The 24,184-nt window shown below is 37.8% G+C and overlaps 5 protein-coding genes across 10 annotated transcripts; 2 read left to right on the top strand and 3 right to left on the bottom strand.

The window, feature by feature from the left end:
* Window positions 1-997: 997 nt before the first annotated feature.
* On the bottom strand, window positions 998-4,236 carry LOC140800810 (pyruvate kinase, cytosolic isozyme-like). 3 transcript variants are annotated; one of them, XM_073155680.1, is made up of 4 exons: window positions 3,959-4,236; window positions 3,549-3,838; window positions 2,608-3,069; window positions 998-2,079 (listed from the first exon to the last, which is right to left on the bottom strand). In XM_073155680.1, the coding sequence occupies exons 2-4, from the start codon at window positions 3,804-3,806 to the stop codon at window positions 1,267-1,269; spliced, it is 1,533 nt and encodes a 510-aa protein (XP_073011781.1). In that variant the 5' UTR covers window positions 3,807-3,838; window positions 3,959-4,236; the 3' UTR covers window positions 998-1,266. The 3 variants fall into 3 exon arrangements, with proteins under 3 accessions (XP_073011781.1, XP_073011780.1, XP_073011779.1); XM_073155679.1 differs by having other exon boundaries at window positions 3,950-4,090; XM_073155678.1 differs by having other exon boundaries at window positions 3,549-4,109.
* A 1,792-nt stretch (window positions 4,237-6,028) lies between these two features.
* On the top strand, window positions 6,029-9,138 carry LOC140801417 (uncharacterized). 3 transcript variants are annotated; one of them, XR_012111446.1, is made up of 9 exons: window positions 6,032-6,405; window positions 6,715-6,802; window positions 6,893-6,978; window positions 7,531-7,609; window positions 7,689-7,748; window positions 8,152-8,273; window positions 8,358-8,429; window positions 8,533-8,694; window positions 8,762-9,138. XR_012111446.1 is itself a non-coding variant. In XM_073156530.1 (8 exons), the coding sequence occupies exons 1-8, from the start codon at window positions 6,077-6,079 to the stop codon at window positions 8,633-8,635; spliced, it is 939 nt and encodes a 312-aa protein (XP_073012631.1). In that variant the 5' UTR covers window positions 6,029-6,076; the 3' UTR covers window positions 8,636-9,138. The 3 variants fall into 3 exon arrangements, 2 of the variants coding, with proteins under 2 accessions (XP_073012631.1, XP_073012632.1); XM_073156530.1 differs by having other exon boundaries at window positions 6,029-6,405; window positions 8,533-9,138; XM_073156531.1 differs by having other exon boundaries at window positions 6,029-6,405; window positions 8,358-8,449; window positions 8,533-9,138.
* Window positions 9,139-9,737: 599 nt separating this feature from the next.
* Window positions 9,738-15,098, bottom strand: LOC140801416 (uncharacterized). The gene is made up of 7 exons (XM_073156529.1): window positions 14,626-15,098; window positions 13,914-14,158; window positions 12,962-13,616; window positions 12,512-12,875; window positions 11,745-11,839; window positions 10,742-10,936; window positions 9,738-10,582 (listed from the first exon to the last, which is right to left on the bottom strand). Exons 1-7 carry the CDS (start codon window positions 14,809-14,811, stop codon window positions 9,959-9,961), a joined length of 2,364 nt encoding a protein of 787 aa, XP_073012630.1. The 5' UTR covers window positions 14,812-15,098; the 3' UTR covers window positions 9,738-9,958.
* Window positions 15,099-15,613: 515 nt separating this feature from the next.
* Window positions 15,614-20,769, bottom strand: LOC140801369 (uncharacterized). Of its 2 annotated transcripts, XM_073156447.1 has the most exons (14): window positions 20,473-20,769; window positions 20,373-20,408; window positions 20,193-20,291; window positions 19,618-19,701; window positions 19,381-19,499; window positions 19,004-19,105; window positions 18,315-18,434; window positions 18,153-18,218; window positions 17,342-17,408; window positions 16,919-16,972; window positions 16,756-16,845; window positions 16,440-16,472; window positions 15,918-16,130; window positions 15,614-15,836 (listed from the first exon to the last, which is right to left on the bottom strand). In XM_073156447.1, the coding sequence occupies exons 1-13, from the start codon at window positions 20,560-20,562 to the stop codon at window positions 16,023-16,025; spliced, it is 1,068 nt and encodes a 355-aa protein (XP_073012548.1). In that variant the 5' UTR covers window positions 20,563-20,769; the 3' UTR covers window positions 15,614-15,836; window positions 15,918-16,022. The 2 variants fall into 2 exon arrangements, with proteins under 2 accessions (XP_073012548.1, XP_073012549.1); XM_073156448.1 differs by lacking the exon at window positions 19,004-19,105 and having other exon boundaries at window positions 20,473-20,738.
* Window positions 20,770-21,485: 716 nt separating this feature from the next.
* On the top strand, window positions 21,486-24,161 carry LOC140801418 (uncharacterized). Its single transcript, XM_073156532.1, has 6 exons — window positions 21,486-21,811; window positions 21,895-21,975; window positions 22,065-22,185; window positions 22,815-23,072; window positions 23,304-23,372; window positions 23,784-24,161. Exons 1-6 carry the CDS (start codon window positions 21,621-21,623, stop codon window positions 23,871-23,873), a joined length of 810 nt encoding a protein of 269 aa, XP_073012633.1. The 5' UTR covers window positions 21,486-21,620; the 3' UTR covers window positions 23,874-24,161.
* Window positions 24,162-24,184: the final 23 nt, after the last annotated feature.

Genomic DNA, 24,184 nt, shown 5'->3' with positions numbered 1-24,184 from the left:
GTAATTTTAAATTTAAATTGTTTAAGCCTAAATTGAATTAAATTAATTTAGACTTAAATTAAAATAAAAACTAATTTGACTATATAAATATAAATATTATAAAAACATAAATTATATTATTATTATTTTAAATTTTATTAAGCTGAGCTTGATCAAGCCGGCTCATAATCAAGCTCGATTTGGCTCACTTTCTGGCCGAATTTAATCTAGCCTTATTGAGCAGACCTTGAGCAGTCTTAATTATTTTAACAGCCCTATATATTAATATAAAATAAATAACTATTTTAGGGCACGTTGTGTACTTCAGGAAAGCAAACCAAAAATGATTTTATAATTTTGGCCGGAAAATTATTGTAAGAGTATTCTTATATTAAAATCTCAACGGCACTTATTTAATTAAGACATAATTTTATGACCCGATAATTCGCAATCTCATTGAATAATATGGCCCATTAAATATGTGAATCCAACCCGTTTGTTTTGAAGCCGTTAATCACGAGGGTCAATTTGGTTAGACCAAATTTGATCAATTACCACACCTTCGAATTTAGATTGAATCAGATCAGAAATTGATTGATCCACATTTTACTATATTTTGTGCCGCACATAAAAAAATTAACCAAAATTATAGTCTAGATCTAAAGGTAGGAACAAAAAGAAGGGATCTAATTACAAATAACTCCAAAGACAGAATCATAAATTATTAAAACGCATGGAGTTAGTTGAAAATTTCACCGCATGATATACCTCATACCCACCTCCACAGTCAATATACAGGGCATCACTGTGAGGAAAAGCACCTGCACTTCAGATCACCATATAGGAATAAATTTAATTCATCAACCTGTTTGAGTTACTCATATTGATGCAGGTCCAAAACAAGCAGTATATATAGCAGATCATTAAATGACCTGAGATAATCTGAAAAACACAATTGCATTTCACTGAGAAGTGGACTGATCTCAGTTTAGACACTATCAATGAAGACTTCACCACATTGAATAGAAAACCTACCACTTGATCAATATCAAAAGATAGTAATTGAAGGCAGAGAGTTTTGGACCGACAACAATTGGCATGCAGTAACTTAAACTTATGATATTCCAAAAAGTGTAAAATAAAGCTCTAAACATATGGAGCTCTTTCTCAAATACCCAACTCATTATAGTGCATGTTGAGGTTGGAGAATTAACTGTTTCGGCAAAACAAAACAAGCAGGAAAATATGAAGTGCAGCATTATTGAAATCAGCGCCTGTCAATCATCTTCATTTCACGGTACAGATCTTTATGACAGAAGCAACACCGATGCGGTGCAGCACAACAACGGCATCGCCAGGCTTGCATAGCTCTTTCTGTACGGCTGACTTCAGTGCAGCCTCCAAGATCTCCTCTGTTGATTCTGAATCACTAGCCTTAGCAGAACCCTCAGCCAACAGTGGGATAAGGCCTCTATACATAAGGCTATGCCTTGCTGGGGTCTCATCACTGACCGCCCAGTCGAAGGAATCAGTAGTGAGTACCGGAACCACCACTGATAGGATCGGAACTCTAGGTCGATACTTTGCTACTAACTTTGCTGTTGTACCACCGCGTGTCAAGACAACAATCAGTACAGCCCTGGCCTTGTTCGCAGTTCGGACAGCTGAGGATGCAAGACTCTCCAAAGGACTCATGGGGAGAGGAGCAGACTTTATCATCTCCTTGAAGATGGCCTCATAGTCGAGGGATGACTCTGCCTCAATGCAGATTCGAGACATGATTTTCACTGCCAGCTCAGGGTAGGCCCCAGCTGCACTTTCACCACTAAGCATGACACAGTCGGTTCCGTCAAGAACAGCATTGGCAACATCAGTAGCCTCAGCACGAGTAGGCCGAGGGGACTTTATCATTGATTCAAGCATCTGGGTGGCAGTAACAACTGGCTTGCCTACAAGGTTGCATTTGTAGATCATCATTTTCTGGGCAAGGAAGATCTTCTCTACTGGTATTTCCATTCCAAGATCACCACGAGCAACCATAAATGCATCAGTTTCCCTTAAGATCTCATCAAAGTTTATAACACCCTCCTGATTCTCAACCTGCAAAATAACACAGAATGATCAAAAAATAAATTACATTCAACATCAGGATCAATTCACCAGAAGAACTTCAACATCAGTATATGAACCTGTTTCAAGATATCAAGACAATTGGGCCACTCTAGTTGTCGAGGTTTATGAAAAGAGGTGCTTAGTAGATCAATGCCAAGGTTCTAGTTATAATTTAGTAGAAGACAGCACGATAATTATGTAATCAGAAGTAATAATACTGTTAATTGTCACCATAAATCAACGTCTAAATAAAGAATTGCTGCTGAAAAAGATGTCAAAATAGAGAATACATAAGAAGAAAATAGAACAATTTGCTCCATCAAATACCAATAAAACAACACATTAACTCTAAGTAAGTTTCTAATAAAAACAGCATTAATGTTTATAGAGCTCATTGCTCAGATCAGCTATCACCTTATGAGAATTAGAACAGGATAAAACTATATGATAGTTGTAACATGAACGGGAAAAATAAAGTAAAATACAGAATGCATTCTACTAGCAAAAAGTACAGACCTTTGACATCAACTTTATTCGCTTTGCATAGGGCCCAAGAACCTGTCGAACATTTACGAGATCTGACCCTTTACGCACAAAGGACAGCGCAATTATATCAATGTTATTTGGGACACCCCATCCCAGGACATCTTCCTTATCTTTCTCAGTCAGTGTTGGAAGATCCACTACAACCCCTGGTAGATTGACATTCTTCCGCTCCCCTAACATCGCAGTGTTCTCACAGCGGCATCTCACCGTTCCAGCAGCCGGATCACAGGACAGGACAGTCAGGGTTATGGTACCATCGGAACACAATATTGTGTTCCCAGGCTTCAGATCAACAGGAAGCTTCTTGTAACTCATAGAAATCATCTTCTCATCACCCTTGATGTCATAGTCAGTAGTCACAATGAGTTCTTGGCCCTCCTTCAGCTTGATAGGTTTCCCATCCTTCAGAAAGCCGGTACGAATTTCAGGTCCCTGTGTCATCGTAAGCAAGAGAATAAGACGAGAATCAGCACATCATAGACCTCCAAATATAAGAATGGATGTGGCTCGCTCACTTGAGAATAACATATAGAAAACATGCTCAGTTGCAATCAAGCTAAACTTTATCAGCTCTCAAACATGAACTAACTTCAAAATTTTGCATGACTATAGAAGCTACCAAAATAATATGTCACAAATTCTTGAAGGAGAATGCTAAAGTGGTTACAAATCGACGGTGTTCATTTTAGAATAACAATATGTCGTGTTACTAGCAAGAAAGAAGTGGAGAGACAAGGATTTATACTTAAGATCCATATAAATATGTCATGTAAGTCTTTCCTGTTGGAAAATAACATCAAAATCAAAACCTTTTCCACTACAATCAAAGAAAAGCGTGCAAAATGGACAGACAACGACTCGGGTAACGAAACGGAATGGAAATCACAGCTCCCGTGCAAGAGAGGAGATACCTTCGTGTCGAGCATGACGGCGCAAAGGATCTGGGTGTTCTGCATCGCGATCCGAAGGTTTTCGAGCGTCTCCTGGTGGTACGCGTGGGTCCCGTGCGAGAAATTGAACCGCGCGACGTTCATCCCCGCCCTGAGAAGCTTCTCCAGCATCGGCACGGATCGCGACGCCGGCCCGAGCGTGCACACGATCTTAGTCTTCGGCAGCCTCCCGTCGTTCGGAAGCTCCTTGAGCAACCCTTCAATGTCTATGTTCGCCATCTTCCACTCACCAAATCAACCAAATCAACCCTCTTAAAAAGAACACGAATCGGAAGCCGCAATCAGATCGAGAGGTAGATGAGAACTTGAGATCGGAAACCCTAGAAATAATGGAGTAGGGTTTTGGATCAGTGGAAGCTCACCTCACCTACCTTTCTCTGTTTCGGTGGGCGTGAAGTCGCAAACTAGCAAGGAGGAAGGGGAACCTAAATCGCGACCACTGTCCGCCAGGCCACGTGGACGGAGGATATGCGGCGACCTAACACGAAAGCCGTCAACATGAGGGTATTATTGGAAGGCACCTCGGATAAAAGATCGATAACGGGGGGTTTATTCGGGGAATATGCCCTCGATAAGCCAGTTATTCCAGCGCCTTTAACCAGTCAAGGCGGCCCGCTGGATTTGTCACAGGTGGTCCTCTAGAAAAGTCACATCCGCGTGATGCCAATGATATTTATTTATTCTTTTATTATTCTAGATGTTGGAATAGGATCTTTGTGGCTTATCAAATTGATAATCTCCTAAATTACTGGGTAACATATTTATTTTTATTTTAATAAAGAAGGAAATTTTATTAAAAACACCTTATATTTTTGTCCTTATTAACATAGATTTTTTTCTCCTTCATATTTCCCAGTAAACAACTATCACGTAGATGAGTTAAAATAAGTAGAGATTAAAGTATTTTTTAAGGTAATAATAAAATGAGACTCCGCAAATGAGAAATATTTTAGATATTTTGGTTTTTATTTTGAAAACTTGAGGATAGAAAATGGGGATAGTTTATAGTAAACTTATATTCTAATTAGTAGTTGATAAGAGTTAGAAGTCTTTAGTAAAAATAGATAATTATTGTAATTAATGATGATAATGATGACACACACTCTTTCTCTATGAGAAAAATTGGAATGAGTCAAATTAGAAAAAACAGTCAATTTTAGGAAAATAGAGAAACTTCTAGAAAGTTGACATAAAGCGACTAGAAAATTGTTGCTTTCCGTTTATTTTTCCACATACCGGCGAGTCAAAATGTTTTTAAGATATTAAATATAAAATATAGAGGTTGAACAATATAATAGAGTCAAAATATAGGGTATGTTTAATAAATTGGTTAATTGCACTTTGGCTCCATTTGGCTCAATTTCATAGAACCCTTATATACTATTAACTTAAGCAACTTTTATCTCCTATCTCTTATAAAAAAAATTTAATTCAATCTCCAATTTAATCAAATATGATAATAAGAATACCGATTAGAACCGATCTAATCCGATCCGCAATGATTTCGAAACTTAGATCCTAGCTTAATAGCTCTTTAATAGCTATATGGATGTTAGGGTTAGTTTGTGGTGTGAAGGGGGAGAAGTTATTGTGGAAAAGGGAAGTTAGATGTTAGAAGAAGTCGACCAAAAATTTGGGCGGTGAAAGAAGGAAATGAGACTAAAACTAATTCTAAATATTTAACCCAAAATAAAGTACACATATTAGTTTGTTATTAACAAGAAGGTGAAATAACAATTCTATTCCTATACAATAATTTATAGGTGAATAGTATTTTCCTTTAGCATGAGAGTACTTTCGTCGTATAAATATGGTATAGTCATACTGAGGGTAGTAATTAGTTCTAGTTAGCCGAATTCGGGTCGAGTTATTGCAAACACGAATACAACCAATTTATTATATCATAATTTCTAAACATAAATACGACTTATTTATTAAATAAATTATATGGGTAACATAAGTTATTAAAATTTATATAAGCTATTTAGATTATAAATGTATTTGTTTCAAGTTAAATACGAAAACAAATTATCATATTATAAATAAGGTATTGTGGCATAAATGAGTTGATGAATCTGGTCATAAATTAATTGAGGTAATCACCCGAACACGACCTACTTAATAATCAGATCAGATCAGACAAATTGACCTATTTATCATTAAATTTGATTAAACTAAATCCAAACTCATTTAAAAGTTTGGGTTATTATGTCTGATTATTTGGTTGGATTAAACTTATACAACATCCGGTCCACACGGTGAAGTGCAATTTCCCCATAAAATAAATTATACTGTACGTACACACCTAAAGGAATAAGGAGGCAAAGGCGGATCCGGGCCAGGATTACGAGGTTGTTGGATTTTTCCGAGTAAGCGGATCGGATCCGAATCGCGACATTCGGTATGCCTTATTCCGGCGGCGGAGTTTTATCCACCGTTTTATTCCCTCTCTACTCCCATTCGCCTTCTAGCTATTCTTCCGAGAAGCAATGCTATCCAACTACTACTATCTTACGTCTCATCCTCCTCCCTCCTCCTCAAATGGAAATTTACCATCTTTATCTCGATCTACTCCTCTTAATCTTTGTCTCCTCCCTAACATTAGAAGTAGTAGATGGACCGTGAGTCGTTCGGCTTTGCCAAGGCGAGCAGGGAAGCCGAACGAAGAGGGAGGGGGAGAAGGAGAAGGAAGCAAGGGAGATACTGGAAGAGCGAAGAGTTCGGGGACGACGGCGAGGGGGAGGAGGCTGCTCAAGGTCAGGGAAGAGAAACGGAAGAGGGAGTTTGATCGAACGCACAACTACCCAACTTGGGCCAAGTCCGTAATTTTTTTATCTCTCTTTTCTCGTACTGTTGTGGTTCCACTGAATCCACAATGCACAGTAGTTGTTCGACATAATGCCTCACTCGCCTCTTTACTTTTTAGTAATGTCTTCGTCTTGAACGCTGTTGTATTAGTATTTATTCAAAGCTGTCACCTAATTTTGGTTAACAGGAAAATCACCTTTAGCTTTGATCTTGAGAAATAGAGGAAAAGGCCTTGTCTTTTTATATAATCTTGCTTATCGTAATAATTTTAAGTGCTGCTATGATGTTATTTTTCTTATTTCTTCTTCCCTGCTCTAAGGATATTGGAGGATGCATGCAAGGACGACACAGAGCTTCGTGCAGTCCTAGGGGATAGTATCGGAGACCCCGAGATGATGAGGAAAAGGGTGCGAAAAAGTATTTGGTAGAACATTCTTCATGAAATATAGCTGCACGCATAGCTGTTTTTGACAAGAAGTTATCTCTTCAAGTGACAGGTTGAGGAGAGAGTACGGAAGAAAGGAAGAGACTTTCAAAAATCCAAAACAGGATCAGTTCTTTCTTTCAAAGTTAGCTTTAGAGAGTGAGATAACAACTTTATGTTCCTTTGCTTCTTTGCCTTAAATATTGACATTGTCTTTACAGGGTCTCAATGCATATAAAATTGCAGTTAGAAATAAAAGAGGAACTTTTAGTTTTATGTAGCTCCTCCGTATGAAGATATCTACTTCTCAGTTCTTACAACCATAATCAGATTCTGAGAGTTCTCCATAGGAAGTTTGGGTATTTTCAAGGGTTCAATTGGCATAGGTGATGACATTCGCCTTCAAGTTCTGTTGAACTAATACATTCTGGTCCCATAGCTTTGAAGTGAAGAAACACTTATAATCACATCTCCTTGTTGCATATCATGGCATGTTTAACGCAATGACATTGAGATTACCTTTAGAGGCACACTTCACTTAATTCTTTTTATCAAAGGGACAGCTGTATTCGATCGAGACCTTTGCTTGGTGTGCTGCATTGCTACATGTACCTGCAGCCCTTTTTTTAATTAAATAGTGGCTTAGTTGTGTCCTAGATTTCGACATTAGTTCTTTCCAGCATTATTTTTCTTATTGTTTTCTTTTTGCAGCTTTAATCCACTGGATTCTTTTATATGGTTTGAACTCTATGGGGCTCCATCAGATCGAGATGTTGACCTTCTTGGGAGTGTAAATTTATTCGTCTATCTGTCTGGTTGCATTTTTTTAACTGGTTAGCAAAGAGTGAATGCTTAATCTCCTTTTGCAGGTAATTCAATCTTGGTATGTCATGGGGCGTTTGGGAGCCTTTAACTCTTCTAATTTGCAGGTTAGATTTCTCCTTCTTTAGATTTAGAAATATTCAGACTGGCCATCTGTTAGAACTGCGTAAGAAGAGAGGAAGTAGAAGATGTGAAATTTATGGAGTAATTAAGCCACCGAGAAGATCCATCTATAATGTCATTTAAATATGTTATGCATACATTCATTCATATATTTACAAGTATATCCTTATATGGAAATTTGAACCTCATCATTAGAATAAAGTTCTACCCGATGAACATATATGATGAAAACTTTTGAAGATAAAGAATGTAAATCATGATTGACATGCATGTTACTAGAATCAAAGGGCAAGTATATGGAAAGTGCATTATTGACACCTGTATGCTTAGATAGCTGTTGTAATCATGTTTTGTGTCTTTGATTTATCGTCACCTGTATGCATACAGCTGGCAAATTTGTCAATGGATTATAACCCCATGTATGATTCTGATAAAGCTTCTGGGATGATGCCTTCATCTTTCCATGATATCAGTGATGTTGAGTTTCAAGACAACTGGGGCAGAGTTTGGTAAGAGATCTGTCTTTGAATAATCTGTAGTTATTTACAATGCTTATGTAGCCTTAAAACAATCTGTTAGTACTTCCACTACAGGGTGGACCTTGGAACATCTGATTATTTTGCCGTGGATGTATTGCTCAATTGCCTCACTGTGTTAAGCTCAGAGTAAGATTGCTTCTGTGAAGGTGCATCACTTTCACTTCAGGTTCATGCTTCTAGATACAGTTGATGTTTACCCTGCTATGCTACCTTGATTCTCTGTCTCCAGATACTTGGGCATTCAGCAAGTGGTTTTTGGTGGTCGACGCATGGGTGATTGGGAAGAGGGCATGACAAGCCCGGAGTTTGGATACAAGCACTTCAAGATCTGAATATGATTCCTGGTCTCCACTATCAACTCCCAACAATTCAATCTACCATTGAAGAAATGGTACGAGGAGAGATGTCCTTATACAAGGGTATGACTGGATCAATTTGAGCTTCTTTCCTGCTTGCAGACATGCTTAGGAGGTTGCGGACTGATACGATGAACTGGAAGCATAAGAAATCTTACACAAAGTTAAGGAAACTATTCTGCCATAACATTGCATGGAATCATCTGGCCTACATAATGGAGAGTTCAATACCAACTTGACAACTGATCTTCTTCTGGGGTTTCTGAAGTAGACCTGTTTGTAATCTAAAGATGACTTTGAAAGATTTGTCATCTAGGCCTGTCTGTCTCTACTATGTCCACGAAGTTACCCCCTATCATACTTAAATTAGCAGTGCTAAATGCTAATTGGTCGGTTTGATGTTTACATATGTTTCAGCAAAACTCATATGTCAAGCGAAATAAACTGGCATCAAACAGTTACTGGTGTTGGGACTGAAATGTCTTTTGCTTAGTTACTGGTGTTGGGACTGAAATGTCTTTTGCTTGGTCAATCAATAGCCTGCTCCCTTATATAGACAGGAGATTCTTAATCCAACTTTGCAACATAGAAATTCTCACTTGACAGTGCAGAAAGGTACTATGGCATGTCATATGGAATCATGCAGATGGAGCATCAGAATAAAAACATATTGTTAATTTAATTCTGAGGCCTTCCTGTAAATGACTGGAGATGATCTAATCTGGAATGACAGGTGTAGCAAGCTGCTGTTTTGTTTCTAAAGCAACTGAGAATGCCTGAGGTATCATGAGCCGAAGATATACATATCAGGTGGGCGTAAAAGGCTCTAATAGATGAAGCTCAGGAGAAGACCATAATGTTTGACATCTAGTACCAAATTTCCTTTTTCAGGAATACTCTGCGTGCAACTAAGCTTTAGAAAGAGCCTCTCCTCGTCCAAGTTCAAAATATTGTTCAAGTGTTTGTATAATTAAATCCTTACATAATTTCCTTGTCCTTCTGTACAGTTGCTTTTCCAGAAAATAAGATGAATTGAAATGAACGTCATATAATAAATACATTTCAAAAGGGTGATTCGTGAAAGAGAAGCAGTAAATCATTTGTACGTATTTGTGATTCAGACTATACAAACGTTCCATATACAAGGCTACTTGGTATGCCACCACCTCTACTACTCATGCATTGGATTAAAGCGTTTTCATCTTTAACCCTGAAGCAGACATAAATCAACTTTCACGACATTGTGTTCTGATAAAGTGGAGACTCGATAAAATGGTGATTCTACGTAGTTGTCACGTTTCATGTCCTTGTGTTATCTAGCATTTTTTCAACGATATGCTTGCTCTTTTCCTCAATGTGGCGTCTCTTTTCTTCTAACTTGTCCCCCATCCTTTTCCCAAAATCCATCATCCTTGCTCGCCTGCCATTTTTTTTTGGCTTTGTATCGTCTTCGTGATGTATCACATTAAGCTCCTCCACTGTTACTATCCCCCTTGATGATGAAGCCATGGGAGGTTCCTGTCTGCTTTGGATACTGCTTTCTCGTGAACTCTCTGTACTCAACAGTGGTATCTTCAACTCCTCATTTGTGCTGCTATAGGAAGGTTGCCTGGATGAAACTGATGAACCATGAGAACTGGAGGACTCGGATGGGGGTTCCTTAGGTGGATGTTCAACATGTACTTCTTCCTTGGTGTCAATATAAGCAGAAGGCCCATTTCTTCTGTTGCTACTGTCCAACTTTGACTTTGGTTCCTCAGGTTGGGAGCTAGATATAACAGACCCTCTTGCATCAACAGTTTCTTGATTTCCCCATATAAATGGTGCACCCTCGCGTGAGATCCAATCGCCCTTATCTGCTAACATCCATGGAATGCAAACACTTTCACAGTTCGGAAGCACCAAAGTTTCACGGATTGCAGCCTACAAAAGCAATGTCGTTTTCAGATAAGATGTTTCTCATGATGCATTGCATCAGCCCGAAGAACCAAATTTAACGTGATAAATGACTGCCAAACACATAGTAGAAGTCCGAATTGCTGATTGAACAAGCAAATGATGAAGAAATAATTCATATGCTACCTTAAACCGACTGCCGATAAGCGAAGCAATGTGGGTATTGGTTATTTTTCGGTCCCCAACTGAAGATTCGAGGTTCCAAACAATTTCTGGCATCGACGGAAACCCAAACCACAACTGGTCAGAAGGTGGAGGCTTTATGTGTAGACGCAAAGTCCCCCGAACTGCCGTAACCTTTAGTGCCAAACAAAAAGGTACCTTTCATAGAAAATATTGATCATTGTAAGCCGCTGTCACTTCTTAGGGCATGTAACCCACATATGGAGTTACACAACTGGACTGTCAGCATATCTCCAGCATAGAGGTAAATTCATATACAAAATACTTATTCGTGAACTAGTTACAAGCTCTACAAAGAATACAAAGAAGTGCCAAAAGGTAGATATTCTTTTACTGCATCCAAAAATATATGGCTGCCATGGTTATACCTGTCTAATTAACTCCATATAGTAAATGCTAGATCATGAATCTAGCAAATAAAAAAGGACAGAGTTAGTGTATGAAATGAAAAAAAAATGATTTAATGTTGATAGTGCATTGCACAGAAAAAGAAAGGAAGAAATGGAGGCATCATATTTATCTACAGGAAAATTAACTATGAAATAGTTACTTCTGCGATTATGTAAAAGACCAGCAATTCGTTGAAAGCAAGGGATTTCACAACTACCAGATTTAACCCATTTTAAAAACTACCCAAATTTGATTTTGACTTTGTGGGCAAAAAGTAGAATTTATACAGCTGAATCATACCAGATCTTTCAATGTTAGCTGATGCCTAATGGAGCTCATAAAAGTTACAGTAGGCTGAATATTGCATAAAAATATCCATACTCTATCGATCACAGTTGATTTGCTTGGATCTTGAAAGATTCTGATAAACATAAGCTTTGGAAGCATTTAATTTACTTTCTCGGACTAATCAAATTGGATAAAGGTTCTTGCACCTTCTGTAACTACTTTACTCCAACAATGTGCAATAAGGATCAAAAGAGATGAAGAAAGAAACCTGTGAAACTTGGTCAGCAATAGAATGTAGGATAGCCTTCCACCTTGACATGTAAGTTGACGTCCAACTGGAGCTCTTTGTTCGTCTTAAATCATCTGAAAAATAAACAAAATTTCTGTTTGTACTAGAGATTATAGAATGAATTCTATCATCAATTTGGGTTTAGAGTATGACCTTTAAGGCACAAGTTTAATTGCAATCTATGTTAACATGAGAAAAATATGCATGTGGTAAAGTACATGGGAAAAACTTGAAAAATAAAAATGTCAAATGATGAAAGTCAGAAACAACTTTACCAGAAAGAAACGCTTGATGATACTTAAAGATTTGAGATATCTGTAGATAATAGAGTTCTGAACCAAGAAAGAACACTACTGACGTCATATGTTCATAGCAGTGTAAATACCAATTGGGCAAAAGTTCAAAAGGTTTTGATTCTATTATTATTATAATTATAATAATAATTATTATTATTATTATTACTATTATTATTATTATTATTTCAAGCCTTATCGAGCCAGCTCATGATCAAGCACAGCTCAATTATTTTCGAGCCTATTTTGAAGATCAGCTCGGCACATTTTCTAACCGAGCTCAAGCCGGTTTGATTACTTTGATTGGCCTACTACGAAGTAGACTGATATTTAAAAATTAAAGTTTTTACTCACTAAAGGGGTCCTAAAGGTGCAAATGCAAGTTGTTAAACATTTTAGATTTATAAAAATAAAAAGAACAGGAGAACAAAAATAAACTGCATTTGGACTCACCTACTTCCTCTTCTTCACCTTTGTTCTCTATTTGAACAGTTGAGTTACTTGAAGATTTCAACTGATTGCCATAATGCTCAATGCCCTCAAGAAGATCTGAATTAACATTGGCAATAGAATCTGTTCCAAAACTTGTGTTCATTATATCATTTTGCAACTCTGGTTCATGAACTTCAAGCCTTGTCTCAATGTCCAATACTACTCCATCAGAATATTCAAAATCAACTTCCACAGCCCACAACTCATTCAAGTTCATCGGGAGGAGCCTCATTTTATGAATATAAGGCGGAAGATTTCCAAGATCTAATTGAGTGCATGTAATTTCACCAATGTAAGTTGGGGTCCTCATATTTGACAATGAACGCTAATCAAAGGAAAAAAGTGAGAAAAAAAATCAGTACGGTATACAAGGATATAATCTATTTTTAGAGACGTGCAAGTGGCAATAACCTGAATGCGTGCTTTGATGGAATTCCTAATCTCAGAATTTCTCTTGACATCAAAAAATAGCCTTGAGACCAGTAAGTTCAAACAAAGTGAACCCTCATCTTGAACAGACTTTTCATCACAAACTGCATCAGGAAACATGGAAGGCTGGCCTTTATCACTCAAGGTAAAAGAAGATGGCGAACTAGGTTGCACCAGATCAGGTAATGAATTGCTGGAGGATTTTTCTTCTTGAGATAAACCAGAATAGGAATGCAATTTCTCTCCCATCTTTCTTTCAGCTTGTAGAGATGAACCTAAACTTGTTTTACTTTCTAAACCAGTCTTCGTAGAAGCCTTCTTAGCAAGCTTTTTCAGGAAAAGGCGTACTCTTGAAGATCCATCAACCCTATTTGTTTTGTCCATAGCCTCACCAAAAAACATTGCAGGCTTGAGAAAGCAAGGGTATTCAGCATTCAGAAGAGCAAGATAATTGTGGAACTCTTCACTCAACTGGGCATACCAGTGCAATTTTACCCTGTCAATACAGGATGCAAGACGAAGTGCTTTGCACCATGATTCCTTTTCCCAGGAAGTGTCAATATATAGATAGCATGTCTTACTTCTATCATAAACCACTGAATCTTTGCTTTCCAGTCTAATGGGATACCTCTTAGCCCTGAAAAAAAAGCAATATTAGATCTTGAAACTTGAAAGGCTATTTACCTATCTTTAGTTGGACAGAATGTGCTCTATAAAAATAGTTTCCAGTGTTTATCTATATTATGTCAAGCTAGATTTTGACAGAACTATTTACACAAAGATAAATGATAAATGATAAATCCAGATTAACTATTTTAATAGGCATTACAATATGTTTCAAGGGAAAAAAATGTTCAAATTTAAACATCTAAGTAAACTCTGTCTGTATCACAGGCAAACTACCTATTTGAGACATACTCTAGAATACACTCACCATTTCCGTGAAGATAGGTTTGAAGCAGAAACGGAAGCAACTGTACAGCCTGTAAGTTCAATAGTTGCTTGAGAACCATCAAGATCTGTCAAGATAAGCGAGTGATCTTTCAATTTAGCATACTTTTTGACAGGAAAAGCATCCATAATTTCCTTTTTCTTCCTTCGCTCTTTGGAACCTCCAGTTGCTGATACATCGCTACTAATCTTTGGAACGCTGTCTGGCTCTAATACCCAAACAACACCCTGTTCTCCGCAAACACATAAGATCAGTATATCCGGTCCACATAAGTACAGAAACAACTAACTCAACGTGCGTGGAGAGAAGAAGGTTACATAATCTTTATAGATAAAATAAAAACAACCATGTTCATATCCCGATACTAAATTTAGGTAACATTACATATGTTTTTTCATTTTGCTGTGCATGTCTCTAGCATATTCTCTTTAACAATTTCTGAGAAGCCAATTTCTCAAGTGAGCTTAAGCTTACTCTTATTGTGGCATGAGTACGCATGTTGTATCCACGAGGACTTCTACACTACTTGCCAAAGTTTTACAAGAAACACCATCAAGTTCCAATCTTTGTAGTAAGAGTAGAAAATTTACAAGCAGAAACCCAAGAAAAATTATCCAAATTTGAACGGATAAGTAGAAGAACACAAGAACGGAGCAGGAAAAAAAAACATCAATTGAATCTCAAAACTCCTGACCTGCTTGCTATACGGGAACGTAACGGGCCTTTCGCCATCAAGATCCCGTCCCTCTCCCCTTTCCGACACCTCGTTAGCCGCCTTCTTCCGCCGCAGCCGATCGATGACCCAGACAATAGCCAACGCCTCGACCGCCACGAGGCCCAGGAACCCGAAGAGGGACCCGAGCAAGAAGGCGGCGAGCATGGCCTCGAATCAAGGAAGAAGCGAGAGAACAACTCGAGAAGACGTAAAGAAGAAGACAAACTGAGGGAGAAGGAGAGAGAGGAATCGGAAGAAAGGGAATCGCTTTAATAATGGCGGGGAATGCGCGAGTCGCATCGGTTTATTCGTCAACGGAAGTCGAAGGGAGGAGAAGGGGATCGGGTACCGTCTCTTAGTTAGAGCTGAGGAAGGGGGGGACAGGGAGGGTATTATGGTAAAAAGAGTTGACTGGTTTCTTTGCCGTGGCTTCACAATTCCGCCGCTTTGGCAGTTATGAAGCGTGAAATGGAATGGAATTTTATTTTGGGTGGGAATTTGGGATCGGGAGAAGTGGAGAGCAACTGAGCAAGGCGAAAGGGATGAGGTGGCGCCGTGGGACGAAGTCCACCAGCTACTCCTTACCAACTTAGGAATTTAATTGATTTAGATTTAGAAATTAATGTCATATGACAAATGGATATTAAAAATTGGAATAAAAAAGAATTTAATGCCATATAACAAATAGATTTTAAAAAATTAGTTTCGAACGAAAATTAGTACAGCTAGGTTCCATGTGGTTGTGGGTTTGTTATCTTAGTAAATGTTTTCATTTATTAAACTGTTTTTAAAATTATCATTTCGCTCCTATTATATTTATACGGATTACACCTTAGCATGGTATTTTCTATGATTTAATGGAAAACAGGGGGTGGATTGTGAAATGGAATAATTCCTAATTATTATGCTCCGTGGGATTGGATTTAAGATTCGAAAGTAGTTGAGTTATATCATGGCAACACAGTAATAAGTGTATTTTTCAAATTTCTTTTACTACCAGACAAAGATATTCGCATCTAAGTGCATGAGCCAGGTTACTGTACAAGCATTGAGAGAAACACCAAAAATAAGAATTAACCAAAAAAATAACTTGGTGTGTGGGTAAAATTCACGGTTAGTTTGGTCGGCGTTGTACGATGCCGCCTCCACATCGAAAGAGAAAAAAAATGTGGGGGAATCCAGCGAAGAATCTGCAAGGTTATGCCCAAAAGGAATCAGGAATCTAAGATTAAGATGGGAGAAAATAAGACTTAAATGGTTAAAATGTTTACAATTAAGCCGCCGTGATGGACGCCACCGAGAGGGGATTCAATGATTAATTAACACTCTGCCTTGGGTTTTTGAATGATTTGAGTCGACGAGGGTTCCTCATATCCTCAGACTCTTCTTTCATCAAAAGGATCGGTCCACTCCTTGTCTTCCTTCACAGCTTTATTCCACCGATGCTTGAACTTTTCCAGCTCAGCTGTTGACTGCCTTCTAATCTGTCAAACAGGAGCATGAAGTTGATGACGCACACGAACTACTTTAAAAATTTAAGCGGTTAAAAAACGATAATTTTTATAATTTATATTATAATATTTTTTGTTTATTTCTGGACTTAAATGAATGGAGCCTTCTTAAATTTTACTGACAAGGTAAGGCAAGATTTGGAGCCAAATTTTTGTTTTTACATCATAATAACTCACCAACTATTCTAAAAGGAAAATTATTTTTCTATTTTATATTTTAACAATGATGATAAACAATTAATATCACATTCTAGAAGGAAGAATTATGTTACTGGTACTTACCTGGGATCTTAAATCCAAGGATCTTGTCTGTGCCTGAAATAAGAAAAATAGCGATCTGAAGTCATACCATGATGAAGTCCAAGAAGTGATAAAGAGAAAAAAGTTATACTAGAGACAATTTTTATTAGTGAAATGTGATGAAGAGGAATAAGATCAAATGAAGCTCCAATTATGTTTCAAAATTTCCTGATATTAATAAATTCTTATCAGTGAATAAATTCAAAACTGCCGGTAGTGCCATCCTTAGAGGATAAGAAGGGGTTAGCATCCCTCCAAATAAAGGAAACTAGATAATTCCTGAAGATTGGGGATTAACCTTAATAACTGATGGTCCTCCTAAAGATGGTATCCCTTGGTGAACAACGAATTCACTATCAATCACTCCAACTTTCTTAGTTCGATCGCCCTGAAATCCCAAATCTCATGATAAGTCCATTGTAAGTGCTTGCTGTATTCCTTGAATCATTTATCTTTATTACCTGAGCACAATAACCAAGTCTCATGTCCAAGCCCCATCCGTGAATCAGGTCATTCTACAAACCAAAAGGTGATAATACGTAAGTTTAACTGAGAATGAAAATAGTGCCTTAGATTATCAAGAAATAATAATATAACAAGAATTAGAAGAATTTTGCAGGAGGAAGCAAAGATAATAGCATTTGTCAAGCCCTTGAATGTAAAGCTCACGCATATATTGCATTCTATGGTAAAATTTACTACAGAAGAGAAATGATGAAGATAATCTATCATGTATGTCATATATATGTAAGAAAACACTTTAAACTATATTTGTCTAAGCAAAAGATAAACAAGATAGCACTTCATATAAACTGTCTACAAAAGAGGAACTTCTAATGGATTCTCTTCGTAAACAAATAGACCAGTAAACATTGATGTTGCACCTGAATGAGATGCCACACACAACGCCATGCTGCTCGAGAAAAAACTGGTGCCATCCCTTCAACCCACCTAATGGAAAAAGAATAAAAGTTAAATTTCAGATTAATGAAGGATTGCATTGGCAGGAAATCAAACTGTAGAAGAACTAAAATATATATCACAAACACACAAGTACGATAGATAATAAATTCGTTCAAGAAAGAAAATCATGAATAATAGTAATTAAACTGAGGAAAAATCTAGCAGCTAGACTGGCTGGCTATCTGATTAACAATCCATGTTAGTCAACCATATTAATTGGTTGCATCATTATTATGTTGCAGTCGAAAGCTCATGAATCTTGCAAGAAATTGCGATATATAACAGCAATCAGCAAAATAAGCAAGGAAATCTGGAAAACAGCAGTGTCAAATAGACAGCAACAAGAGGGGTAAAGAAATATGGCAAAGACATTAAACTTAATGTGGGAAGCCTATATCAAGTCAGTCAGGATGAGAATAACAGGTCCTTATAACAGACATAAAATCATAAATGAATATACTTGCAGAGGCAGCTATTGGCAGTTAATTTTTCATGTTCTACATGAGACCAAGTAAATCACTAATGGCTGCTAGGAAATTAGAGGTGCTGCAGTTTCCTGCGAATCAGAGTATAAATTTCTTGCAACAAGTTATCCATTATTCATGTATTAGATAATTATCAAAATTAGCAGAACCTTAACCAACTCAAGCACACTAGGTTACTAGTCTTGTGATACTAGAGTTACAGAATATCAATGAAAGAATTACATGCCACCCAAGTAGAGATACTTACCCTGTGCATGGAGGCCCTTTACTGTCATCAGTGCAATTGACACTCCCACGGAAACCATATATGCGCCTAGATAACACGAGAAAAGGATGAGAAATGCCACAAGAAATATCAGCAAACTTGTAAAGATTGCAGGAAAAATAAGTTAGTTATCTCTTAATTTACCGGTGGAGTTTCAACATTTTATTTCGGACTGTAATCCGGTGATGAATATCAGAAGATAGATCAGGGTCCAGTGCAGGCTGTGAAATTTCCAATCCTTCAGAAAACATTATCTTCAAATACCTGAACATTCCATCATTATAAAAGGTTGAGAGGAAATTCAAACTGAGGCAACAAAAACAATCAACCCTTAGTTCCAACTATTTCACGGCACAATACAAAAAGACTTGTAACTTTCAGCAGAAACTTGATCCTTTTAAAACCCTATATTTAGGGCTGCTTTCTAGAAAACCACAAGGAAAAACTTAATAAAAAGTTTGTGATAGATAGGAAAGGATGCAGGTAGATCCTCGTTTGCATGCTGCATTTTTTTAACCCGCCTAATAGTTAGTAATGCAAGCCTTTTCAGGCCATTTGTTAAGGGAATAAACTCACAATCAAACTAAGCACAAGCAGCCTAAACCATTAATGTGCAGAAGTGACAGTGCCTGCCTGATCAACAGAAACTTGCCTTTCAAATATGACATCTCAAAGAAATTGTCAAACCATAAACCTATTGCTTTCCAGTGCGGGAGTCCATTAATGGGAGGGGCAAGGATTCTAACATGTACTTAAATACCACTAAAAGATAGTTAATTATCACATTGTAGTGCATCCAAACAGTAAGTTCACAATAATGAGCACAGTTATACCTTCCTGGATGAAAATTCTCCACTCCTAGATCTTCATCCCACAAAAAGATATAGTCATAGATATACATAACATCTGGATGTAAAAAGCGTTTAGCAAACCACCTGGACAAGTTGCATCAAAAGTGTATCGATTATAGCTTCAAAGAATCAAAATGACATATAGTTAAATCATTCCATATACTCCACTCTGTCTCATTTGGGAAGAAAAGAAAGAACGGAACCATAGGTCAAATTTACTTGACAAATTGCAAAAGACAGCAACTCATAAAAATAGCAACCTCAAAAACAGGATAAAGAATAACCCTCCTAGTCGTTTGGTCCTCTCACAAAGATATCGTTCGATCTAAGTTACTATTTGATAGAAGAAAGTAGATTACCATTTTGTTTGATTATAAGCAAGTATATGTATTGCCTTGTTACTCCACTTGAGATCATGCCATCCATCCACATTCCCATCGTAATGAAAAAGTATAATGGAGCAATTTTCCATAAGAAACTGAAGTATGAGAATTAATGAAGTATTCATTAGCATTCTATAATATGTTGGAGATAACGAAAAATTAACATCTCTGACTAGATTGTCAAAAAAAATAATATATTATTGATGTACAAACCTTACTAACTACTTTATCAACATTCTGCTTCTGTGAAATGCCAACTGCCATTGCAAGGAGAGCAGTGTACTTATCACTAGTATCCTGCAAAAATGAACATAAATTATCTGGTAACATCTATTGCTTGAGCAAAAGGCAGACACCATGTATTACAATATATCTTAAGTGTCTAATAACCACTTTTACGGAAATTTTCAGAGACATATCTTTCTTCTCTCAGCTGTGAAAGAAGAAGAATCCAAAGGTGGTAAAAGAACAGACGAAATGAAACTAAAGGATCTTATGTTTCCAAATGGTAAAAGATCAATCGACAGACAAAATCCATAATGTGATGGTAAAAGTGATAGCCTTTTTTCTGGATTATAGGATCCTATCAAGAATCACATTGAACTATATAAAGCTTCACGAACATTTTAGTATAAAATTCTGCTATCACAAGCCGAAAATTCCAAAGTGATCAGGTCAGAAATATTGCACTTGACGAAAGTGCAGAAGAATCACACTTAAGAGCACCGAAATATTTAATGACTTAAACCATCAACGTACAACATAGATCGAGGGTTGCAAGTAGTTACTTTTAACCTTGAGGTCCGAAACAGAGGCTTCAAGTCCATATCAGACGTCGACTCCACGATCCCACGAGGCAACCCCTCGAGCTCGTTCCTCCATTCCCCCTAAACTCATACAAATTAATCACAGTAAATCACTACAAAAGAATCAAAACGCCAAAACTATGGGCTTCTACGGATCCGCACCTGGGTCTGCATCGATGGAGTTCGCCTCAGAATTATCTGATCAAAGATCGAGGTACGTTAGAAGACAGCGTAAATGGATTAGAGAGAGAGAGAGAGAGACCTTGAGGTGGTCGTGTTGGATCTTCATGGTGGAGAGGAGGAGGAGAGCAATTAGCACGGCGACGAAGCCGAAGGAGATGGGCGGCTTCATGGCGGACACGCGGAGCTAGGGTTTCTCCTTTTGGCTTTGGTTTCTTCTCGCTTTTAGAGAGAGAGAGAGAGGAGGAGGAGGAGGAGGAGGAGGAGGAGGAGGGAAGCGAACACCTCGCTTTGGTTTCCGGGAAGGTAGAGAGAGAGAGAGAAGGTAAAGGTGTCCGGCGCGCAAACAAGCAGAGAAAAGAGGCAGGGGATTGGCTGTACAGGGTGGTGTAAGAAAGGGTGGTCGAAGGAAGCAAATGGAGACTTGCCGCGTGGAAGAATGCGCGGAAATTGGTGACGTATATGGCAGCAATTAGCGGACGTTGAACTCGGGGTGTGTCCAGATTTTCTCCCAATTAATTTTAGGGAAATTTTATTTTGCCCCCTTATTTTTTACATTAATTTCAATTCACTTCCTTCTCTGTTTGCCTCTTCAATTCAATCCTTTTTTTTTACTTTTATTATTTTTATAAGATACTTTTATTATTTAGAAAGTACCTCCGGGCATATCTAAGCTGTGTAAAAGTATCCAATAAATAAAATATCAAATTTTTAGAAAAAAAATTGTTAAGAGATTAGAGGAGGAAGAGTTGTTTGGTTTTTATTAGGTGGCTTGCCACTTGCCAACGAGGAAAACCGAGTATAGTTTAAAGAGCTTAAATATAACTAACCTAATAATAATTATATAATGACGAGTTATTCGATAGACCCAAAAAGCAGGTATTTAATATAAAAGTAATACTATGCTTATAAACATTCTACAAACATGGTTACGAGATGGAGGGGGAAATAATTTTGTAGAATATTTTTATAAGATAAATAAAAAAATAGAAAGGTAAATATTTTCCCTTTAAGTTTATTTTGTAAAATTTATTGGAGAACAGGTGAGGCGCTAAATTATTTGGAAGAATAGGTTTCGTTAGTGTTTTAATTAACAAGCCCAATGGGCCGAACCAGGCCCCAAGTCTACCCCAATCTTCTTAGTTCCAACCCTAGAGTCGTGTCTCGGGTCGGTAGTCCTGCGGTGAAGGAGACGTCGCCGTCCTCCGCCGCCGCAACAAAGCTGACGGCATGAGGGTAAAGAAGCAGAAGCGTCATCGCAAGGTGGTGCGCTTCTTCTCCGCCTGCTTCGGCTTCCGCGAGCCCTTCAAGGTCCTCTGCGACGGCACCTTCGTCCATCACCTCCTCCTCCACCGCCTCGTCCCCGCCGACGACGCGGTGTCTCACCTCCTCGGTGCCCGTACCCTCCTCTTCACTACCAAGTCCCCTCTCTCTCCCTTAACTCTCTCTCTCTCTCTCTAACTCTTCGCTTGGACGCTAGCTCATCTAGTAGATTTTGATTTAGGTGTATAATCGCGGAGCTTAGGAGTCTCGGGGAGTCGCATAAGGAGGCTCTTGATGCGGCACAACAGCTCATCACTGCGAGGTTTTTGTCGGATTTTTTGTGTCTTTTGATTTGGTTTGTTCGATTGGTGGCGATGGTGATGAGGGTTTTGTTTTTTTTTTTTTTTAAAGGTGTGATCATGAGAAGAGGGTGAATGCGGCGGTTTGCATACAGTCGGTGATCGGAGAGGGCAATTCCGAGCACTTCTTTGTGGCCACGCAGGACGCCGATCTCCGGAAGAAGTTTCGCGAGGTTAGTGCTCTTTAGATACTTGAATTTACATAATCTAGGAGTTTATATTTATACTTCTTCTTTTTTTAACTCCGTAATCATACCTAGATGCGCAAAACTTTTCAATAATACCAGATTTTTCAAACTAATGTTGGTTTACTTTCAATTCTGGTTAGACTTTAGAGAAATTTACGTCGGAAGTAGTAAAACAGTAAAGATTGCTTATTTATTCATTGAGCAGTGTACCATGTGTTCGATCTATGGAATAAACTTTTAGTATGATTTAGTTGTTGTCTATCGAGAAACCATAGAGATAATTTTGGTGTAGTCAAACAGATTTTTATCTTTGGTTGGCAAGCCTTTGTGGCTAGAGAGGAGCTCTCATGCAAGTTTGCAATTATGCTTCAACATATTATTTATAGAGTGGAGAGATTTTTCTCGAGCATATTCAAATGGTGATGTATGTATTGTATAGGCACCTGATTTGTTGAGAGGAATATTTGACAATGAAGAGGTGGATAATCCACCATGACCTGTTTTTAATGCATAATGTGCCTAATGGTTCACATAGTCTAAATGTTTAAACAAGCAGCTAAATGATTTTCAAATTTTTGCATAAAAGATCATTGTGCCTTGTTTGTCAAGTGCAGGTACCTGGTGTTCCTGTGATGTATGGTCTTAGGAACTCCTTGTTTCTCGATCAACCTTCTTCTCATCAACGTGAATTTGTTAAATCTACTGAAGAGAAGCGTTTGCATATGAATGAATCAGAGTATCAAAATCTATATAAGAAGGAGCTAAAGGAAAATTTTGTAGATCAATCTGATGGAGCTGTTCAAAACCCGTCTATTGCACGAAGGGCGCTTGGTGTTACAGGGAAAAGCAAATTCAAGAGGAATAGGGCAAAGGTTAGACATTTTGATTGTCAATGCTCTTTATTACTCCTCCTAGCTGCCAATTTCTGAGATTTCTCAATATGTTACAGAAAGTATCAGTAATTTTCCTAGTGCAAACTATGTGGAAAATTATGTCGTTCATTATCAATTAAGACATGCATTAATAATATGGAGTTCATAAATGTTTTTCTCCATTGTTCTTTTTTAAGTATTTAGCATAAATGTATTGATGATGTTTTGTAGGGCCCAAATCCACTTTCATGTAAGAAGAAGAAGCAAAAATCTGATTCTTCTGTCCCTCGACCAAATCAGGTGTGCTATTGTCATTTTTCTGGACGGAAGCAAGCTTTCTTGTTTTTCTTTCTGTTCTGTTGTCATGTTGCTATCATTTTTATCTTCATAGGCATTCAAAATCTGATGAAATTACTGACATTGCTGAGAGCTAACTCTACATACATGTTCATTTAATTTTTGTTCTTCTGTAACTAGTTTGTAAGTAAGCAGGAAGAAAGGTCTTTGCTATTAGCTCTATCACGCCAGTAGAGGAACTATTGTATATGCAGGGTCTGAAGCATTCCAACTTTTAATTTCTATATCCAGTCCATAACTTGAACTCATATCTATTGAATGATCCGATTGTTCATGTAGTTCGTAGGTTTATACTTCATTATAGTTTGGCGAGTCACCTGTCCTTTTACAATGGCTTACTGTTTGTTCATGCAGGCTGACACAGCAGATGTTACTAAGAGAAAGAGGACTAGGAAACGTAAAAGAGGCGACAAGGGCAACAAACAAGGGGAGAGACGGAGCTAGAAGAACAAGGCGGTGCTCATGGTGCAACTAGTTTTCTTGCTTGTGTGGCATTAACTCGCAGCTGACATAAAATTTTCGCTGCGGCAGATGCTTGATATTGAGAAGGCTTTATCGGATGGATCGAAGCTGCTTTTTTTTTTGTACTAATGAAGATGGCTTCCAGAAAGTTTTGTTTGAGCCCTACAATTTATTCCTTCTTACTATGTTGCTTCTGAAACTAGCAACTAGAACAACTCTGGCAGTTGTGCCTGCTGATTTCGTTCAAATGCTGGTCTCATTTTGGTGGCAGATGTATGTATATTAAATATCGG

Source organism: Typha latifolia, chromosome 14, assembly GCF_019914945.1.
Source record: "Typha latifolia isolate L0001 chromosome 14, TyphaL0001v2, whole genome shotgun sequence".
Classification (NCBI taxonomy): domain Eukaryota; kingdom Viridiplantae; phylum Streptophyta; class Magnoliopsida; order Poales; family Typhaceae; genus Typha; species Typha latifolia.
Note: the sequence above shows the minus strand (reverse complement) of the source record. Positions and strands in the feature narration are given on the sequence as shown.

What these genes read in the sequence shown, in the direction of transcription:
- LOC140800810 (XM_073155680.1), bottom strand. Translation starts at nt 3,806, where the DNA reads ATGGCGAACATAGACATTGAAGGGTTGCTCAAGGAGCTTCCGAACGAC. An exon ending in CCGTCATGCTCGACACGAAG is followed by an intron (nt 3,070 to 3,548) that starts GTATCTCCTCTC and finishes ACGATGACACAG; the next exon opens with GGACCTGAAATTCGTACCGG. An exon ending in GAATAAAGTTGATGTCAAAG is followed by an intron (nt 2,080 to 2,607) that starts GTCTGTACTTTT and finishes GTTATTTTGCAG; the next exon opens with GTTGAGAATCAGGAGGGTGT.
- LOC140801417 (XM_073156530.1), top strand. Translation starts at nt 6,077, where the DNA reads ATGCTATCCAACTACTACTATCTTACGTCTCATCCTCCTCCCTCCTCC. An exon ending in CCGAGATGATGAGGAAAAGG is followed by an intron (nt 6,803 to 6,892) that starts GTGCGAAAAAGT and finishes TTCAAGTGACAG; the next exon opens with GTTGAGGAGAGAGTACGGAA. An exon ending in GACAACTGGGGCAGAGTTTG is followed by an intron (nt 8,274 to 8,357) that starts GTAAGAGATCTG and finishes CTTCCACTACAG; the next exon opens with GGTGGACCTTGGAACATCTG.
- LOC140801416 (XM_073156529.1), bottom strand. Translation starts at nt 14,811, where the DNA reads ATGCTCGCCGCCTTCTTGCTCGGGTCCCTCTTCGGGTTCCTGGGCCTC. An exon ending in CCATCAAAGCACGCATTCAG is followed by an intron (nt 12,876 to 12,961) that starts GTTATTGCCACT and finishes TCCTTTGATTAG; the next exon opens with CGTTCATTGTCAAATATGAG. An exon ending in TTGCTGACCAAGTTTCACAG is followed by an intron (nt 10,937 to 11,744) that starts GTTTCTTTCTTC and finishes TTTCTATGAAAG; the next exon opens with GTACCTTTTTGTTTGGCACT.
- LOC140801369 (XM_073156447.1), bottom strand. Translation starts at nt 20,562, where the DNA reads ATGAAGCCGCCCATCTCCTTCGGCTTCGTCGCCGTGCTAATTGCTCTC. An exon ending in AAAATGTTGAAACTCCACCG is followed by an intron (nt 18,219 to 18,314) that starts GTAAATTAAGAG and finishes CGTGTTATCTAG; the next exon opens with GCGCATATATGGTTTCCGTG. An exon ending in AAAGGGCCTCCATGCACAGG is followed by an intron (nt 17,409 to 18,152) that starts GTAAGTATCTCT and finishes TTTTTCCATTAG; the next exon opens with GTGGGTTGAAGGGATGGCAC.
- LOC140801418 (XM_073156532.1), top strand. Translation starts at nt 21,621, where the DNA reads ATGAGGGTAAAGAAGCAGAAGCGTCATCGCAAGGTGGTGCGCTTCTTC. An exon ending in TCCGGAAGAAGTTTCGCGAG is followed by an intron (nt 22,186 to 22,814) that starts GTTAGTGCTCTT and finishes TGTCAAGTGCAG; the next exon opens with GTACCTGGTGTTCCTGTGAT. An exon ending in CTGTCCCTCGACCAAATCAG is followed by an intron (nt 23,373 to 23,783) that starts GTGTGCTATTGT and finishes TTGTTCATGCAG; the next exon opens with GCTGACACAGCAGATGTTAC.